At 36.1% G+C, this 6399-nt stretch overlaps 1 protein-coding gene across 1 annotated transcript in view; it reads left to right on the top strand.

The window, feature by feature from the left end:
• Nucleotides 1-6399, top strand: part of LOC122803366 (sodium/potassium-transporting ATPase subunit alpha-1-like) — a 577066-nt gene that overhangs the window by 71238 nt on the left and 499429 nt on the right. Inside the window, exon 4 of the mRNA XM_044072943.1 lies at nt 1527-1730. Coding sequence (XP_043928878.1) covers nt 1527-1730 — 204 coding nt within the window. The remainder of the gene's footprint in view (nt 1-1526; nt 1731-6399) is intronic.

Raw genomic sequence — 6399 nt, 5'->3', positions numbered from 1 at the left:
CCATTTGTTCGATATTTTGTTGTTTCGATATTATCGGTACGATGAAATAGCGTTCACTATTTACATCGTACGATATGATATAAATGCTATATATATATATATATATATATGTATATATATATATATATATATATATATATATATATATATATATATATATGTATATATACATATATATATACATATATATATATATATATATATATATATATATAAGGATCTAGGACTATTGAACGAAAGTTCAATAGTCCGAATCCACAATACCTGAACAATACCTGTAACTAAAACACTTTCACCGAAAAAGCGCTTTCGTTAAAGTCCGTTCAAAAAAAAAAAAGAAAAAACAATAAATCTTTTTTTATGCACGGGGCAAGCCCCCCTTACACCCCCATGTGGGGGGCCTGTGCCTTCCACACCCCCCTACTTTTATATTCTCACTCCGAGATCACACTATAGTGGGTAAAAGGAAATTCTCCCTTAACCACACCATAGTGCGACCAGCACAACCAGCATACATAACCGAAAGTGCTTCGGTGAACAGCACTTTTGGTTATGTATGTTCGGTGATTTCTGCTTCGGCAGAAAGTGCCGTCGGGGATCTGTACAGATCCCATATATATATATATATATATATATATATATATATATATATATATATATATATATATATATATATATATATATATATATGTATATAAGGAACCCAAGATCACACTGCAGCTGGGAAAGGGCAAAAATGAAGTCCCTGCTATATCAGAATCATGTACAACAAGCTACAGCTTTTTTTTTTTTTTTTTTAACTTTTACAAATGCCAGCAGCAAAATGGTTTGACTTTTTGTGTTTCAACTTTCTGAAGTTGATGTTTTGGGATTCGACATTGAGTTCATTCAATGTACTGAATGTATCCCATATATACATCTCTCTCTCTCTCTCTCTCTCTCTCTATATATATATATATATATATATATATATATATATATATATAAAACAGACAGGTACATAGATAGTCATTAGACATATAATGAAATTGGTAAAACCCTCTTAAACTCAGTGAAAGCATGTATTATCAATGGGTGAGTAGAACGAGACTGGAACCTGGATAACTAGTCTACAATGATACCTTCATAAATGCAATCCATTTCTGAGTATTGATTAGCTCAGCTAAGCTGAATTATGATGTTCTTATTGAACAAAAAGAGAACTCCATTATGTATTACTAAGAAAACCAAAAGGAGATAATGTCCATCAAGTACACACATTTCTTATGCAGTAGCATCATCCAATACATTTTAACTAGTCTTTATGATGACTTTTTATTAATATAGGGTTACTTTGAAAATAGAGCATGCCAGCATACAGTGAACCGGATTGTAATGACTGTTCCTAAGTTATAGTGCATGAATTAGTGAGAGGTTTTGCCTGATGTACATCTTTTATATTTCAAGCATGTTTTCTAGAATATTGTATGAGACACATTTGCATTGCTTCTAATATATTTCTATTTTATTATTCTCCACTTTACTAGGGCTTGACAAGAGCTCGTGCTTCAGAGATTTTGGCTCGGGATGGCAAAAATACCTTGACCCCTCCTCCCACCACTCCAGAATGGGTAAAGTTCTGTAAGACCCTGTTTGGTGGTTTTGCTCTTTTGCTATGGATTGGCTTCATTCTCTGCATAATAGCTTATGGAATTCAGAGGGCAACAGGAGATGAATCTGCAAATGACAACGTAAGTTACTGGGCAAGCAAATGCTGCCACAAATACACAGTTATATACCATTTAACCTGTTTATAAAATTTAAATACAATTATTAATTCATCAATGACCCCATAGATTTTAGTACCTTTACAAGATACTATAACTACAGATTCTCACATGACTTGGGTCACACAGACCATTGTGTTTTGTGTCTTACTACATGTTTGATATGATTAGTGCTCATGTTTCCCTTAAACCCTGCTTGTTCATCTCTGGCCTCTTGTATAGTAGTCAACAGGAAGAGGAATTCCTGGGTCATTGTTGTGTTTACCTTCTATCTTGCATATCTTTTATAATTCTACTCTGTGAATACTGACTTCACCATCATTACTACAAACTGTCAGCTTCAGAGCTTTTCCTCTGTGTTGACATACTGAGAATCATAAATGTCAAGTAGTGTGTGTGTGTGTGTGTGTGTGTGTGTGTGTGTGTGTGTGTGTGTGTGTGTGTGTGTGTGTGTGTGTGTGTGTGTGTGTGTGTGTGTGTGTGTGTGTGTGTGCGCATGTATGTGTGAGTGTGTGCATCCGTGTGTGTGTGTGTGTGTGTGTGTGTGTGTGTGTGTGTGTGTGTGTGTGTGTGTGTGTGTGTGTGTGTGTGTGTGTGTGTGTGTGTGTGTGTGTGTGTGTGTGTGTGTGTGTGTCCATGTGTGTGCGTGTGTGTGCGTGTGTGTGTGTGTGAGTGCTAGCATTTGTGCCTTATATTTGATAAGATTGAGGGAAATGTGACAGTGTTACATGTTTTCTCAAGATCATTGTATAAAAATGTGTGCCTGCATGTTAGATAGACTGTGGCTCTCAGAACAAGCAGAAGTTGAACAATAATTAAACATTAAATTTAAACAAAACTAATATACTGTAATATACTGTGGAGGCCCCACTGGGTAACTGCCCAGCAGGAAAGCCAAGCTGAGTTGAATGGGGTAGTTTGACACAACTACACTAGGATGGGGCTAAATAGTGAGTAGCTAAGTGAAACAAAAACTTTTTGAGAAGACTAACACAACTAGTAGAGACAATAAAGCAGAATGAAGCAGAGTAATGTGGTCTTCCCTTTAAGTATCCTTCCTAAATTTCTAAGTGAGAATTATCTGAGTGTTTACCTGTTCCTGTTTAAAGTGAAGGCAGATTTAAAGTGGCAGAACTTGTTGGGAAGTCCAGACCAGAATGGACCATAGCTCTCAACCTTCCATCTCCAAAATGAGGAAGACTAGCCCTCATAATGTGGACAAATAGGCAAAATGTGGAACACATACTAATGGCTTGCTAACAACTTCAACTAGGAAGGTCATAGAATGGTTAAAATATGCTGGTTTTACCTATAAAGAAGATCTTTTAATGAATTAATGTAATTCATTTCTATTTACAATGGATTTCACTTAAAAAAATTCCTAACACTGAATCTGTGACAGAGTATTTCAATGTGGAACTTTGAGGAACTTGAACTTTTTAAGACCCCAAATGAGGTATATTCCTTGTAATGAGGTACACTTGAGAGGCATTGAATGGACCACTTACCTGTGGACATAATTCTGGTGAAGACAGAAACTGTGAAGCTTGTGCAAATGTCACTGAGGCATAAGTCAGTGGAACATTTGCATTTACCAGACAGTGTTCTGGGAGAAGAGAATCTGAAGGATACCTGTATTGGACTGGAAGCACTTTGGAAAGCAATGACAGCCAGTTGTTGAGGCATAATAATGTTAAAATAGTATAGACTGTTTCCCAGAATCTGTGATTGTAGATTTTAGTACAGGGAAGTGACTGCATTGTACCAAAGACGTTGTTTTATCTTTATGGCTTCATTCACAAAGGAGCAGCTCAGAAAGACTGTTAACCTATGTAAGATATCATCTGCGCCTGTGTTTTAAGTTGTGGTAGCAAACGTAGCAAATGGACAGATCTTTTTTTTCATTGAAAGTTTATGTTTTATTGCCATTTTCACTGCTTATTCTACTGGCAAGAAATAAGCCTGTTTTACATTCTACCAATAAAAAAATCACATTTTTGAATGACCAGGGTGTTTTTATTGATGGAAACATCATATCTGGTGAATGCAGTGGGCAGGTTCTAATAGCAGTATTTTATTACCAGTAAACCTGATGAAACAGATTCTTTGCCTAATTGAAAGGCACTGGAGGGTCATCTGTTAGCTCTACCTGTCCTGAGGGCAACAATGATTACAGTCAAGCAGCTTTTCTACCTCCAAAAACAGGATGGAGGTGGTACTTGAATCCATGATTTAAAGAGCTGTGACCAAGAGCTACACCCACATCAAAGTCAATCAACAGTCCAGAGAATTTGATAGCCTGCCTTGTCACATTCAAATAGATAGTCATCCAAGAAAGCTTGGATCATAATAGTCAGTCCAGAATCCTAGCAGCATATCCACAACAGAACCTCACAGAGCCTTGTAAAAACCCCAGGTTGCAGCCTAAGTCAACAGAATATAACAGTACATAGGGTAAAGATATCCTATCAGTTCTAGAGATGAAAGATAAAAAGGGAACACTAAGTTCTGGATGTACTATATAGGGCCCAAATGATATTAAAATGTGGATAAATATCTCTAAAAAAGGAAAGTTTTCACTAATTTAACTCATTCAAGCCTACAGCGCATTTTTGTGTATGCTCAGTCCATACTTATAGCTCCTTATGGCATCCAGATCTTTTTGGGCCTGGTTTCTCTAACTGACTTATCAGCTAATACTAGGCAGTATTAGAAAGGGAAAGGAATAATTAACAAAATAACATGAAGATAGTTAACCAGAATATCATGTAGGAGAAAAATGAATCATTGTCACTTATTATTCATATTTTCATATTTATGTTTATATTTTCATAACTAAGAACCTTATATGTTATTGAGGATATGGTGTGATTTTCCATGGTGGGAGGCAGGAAAATTCATCAATGTCCATTTATATCACACTATACCCAAAATATTGCTAGGTGTTTGGTAGTAATTATGAAAATAAACAATATTTCATATGTACTTAAAATTTCAAAAACAAAATGACTTACAGCTGTTTCTTGCCATCAAATGAAACCTTAGACGTTGTTGAAGAAAACTAACTTTGATATTTGCACTGTAAGTTATATAAAATAAGAAATATTCAGCGTTACTTATATTGTTAATCGTACAATTAAACATATGTTTTCATATTTCTTTAAATATTTCACCTGCACTCATAAAGGAATTTCTTATTGTCATATGACCCACAAAGGCAATAATGGACTTCAAGAAAAGAGGACGCTGCAGGAAACTACCATTTCATAGTGAAGAGAGGGATTCAGAGGTCCCTGTGTCTGCCATGTCTGGAAGATAGTGAAATTCTCTCTCTCGGAGGATCCCAGTCTGTCTGTCTGTCTGTCTGACCTTCAGATATTATGTCTGATAAGACCTTAAGCTATGCAGTGGAAAACATTCAGAGACACTAATGAATGACCCTTATCAGCTTACCATTATTGTGAACTGGAAAATGATCTCTTGTATAAAGTAATTCACAAAGAACAAACTGCAAACTAAGGTAGTCCAAAAGTATGAATGCAGTACGCCTGGAGCCACAATCCACAATAACAAGGTTGCTTTAATGTTGATAAAAAACAAGTAAAAGATAAGTGCTTTCATCTTCTTAATAATCTCAGATCTGAAGACGTTTTCATTAAAGAGTGAAAGTGCTTATCTTTTACTTGTTTTTATTAGCATTTCAACATTAAAGCAACCTTTTTTTTAATCCTGGATTGTGGCTCCAGGTGCGCTGTGTCCATACTTTTGAACTCAATGAAAGAGAGAGGAGAGAGAATTTATCAGCTACTGTTTGAAAATGTCTCCAGGACATTTTTTTTTTTTTGGTGGGGGGTGTATCTAGGGATAGACAAAACCAAAGCAAGAGTCCTGGAGAGATTTTATTGGGTGAGTATTATTTAAAAAGCTGAAAATGCCTGTATCGGGTGCCCTGAGATTTAACAGATGCATTCTAACCTAGGCTTTCAAATTCTTTTTTCCCAATGCCTGTAATGGAAGTCCTCTTTGAGAGGATTACAGTGGATATAGTAGGACCATTGGTCAGGCCTAACAGTGAACACCAGTAAATGCTGGCAGTGCTACACTATACCATCCAGTTTTCCAAAGCTATTCCATTCAGAAAAGCTGATTCCAGAGGAATCACTGTGTTTTCTCAGATAAAGATACTTAAGGAAATTTTGATAGACCAGGGAAAAACTTTTATATCAAAGTTATGAAACACCTGTATCAAAGTTTTGGGGTTAACAGCCAAGAACATCAGTGGATCATCTCCAAACAGATGGGTTAGTGGAACAGTTTAACCAAACCTTGAAGCCAATGTTGAAAAAAAGTAATTAAGAAAGATAATAAAGCCTGTGATCAGTAACTGCATTACTTAATGTTTTCAATCATTGAGGTACACCAAGCTTCCATAGGACTTAGTCCCTTTGAATTATTACATGACAGGAGACCCTGAGGGCTTTTAGATATAGAGAAAGAAATGTGGGAAGAAGAAAAGACACATTTTGGGATTGTAAATGGATACCATATGAGCCTTTAATACAGATGCCAGACCATAATGCCAATTGTGTGAGGACACATGTGAACAGGCCTAAGCACGCCATCAGGAAATGTA

The sequence above is a fragment of the Protopterus annectens genome, chromosome 5.part1 (assembly GCF_019279795.1).
Source record: "Protopterus annectens isolate FY-2018-M chromosome 5.part1, PAN1.0, whole genome shotgun sequence".
NCBI classification, from domain to species: Eukaryota; Metazoa; Chordata; order Ceratodontiformes; family Protopteridae; genus Protopterus; species Protopterus annectens.
The sequence above is the reverse complement of the archived record's forward strand: the minus strand, read 5'-3'. Positions and strand labels throughout refer to the sequence as shown.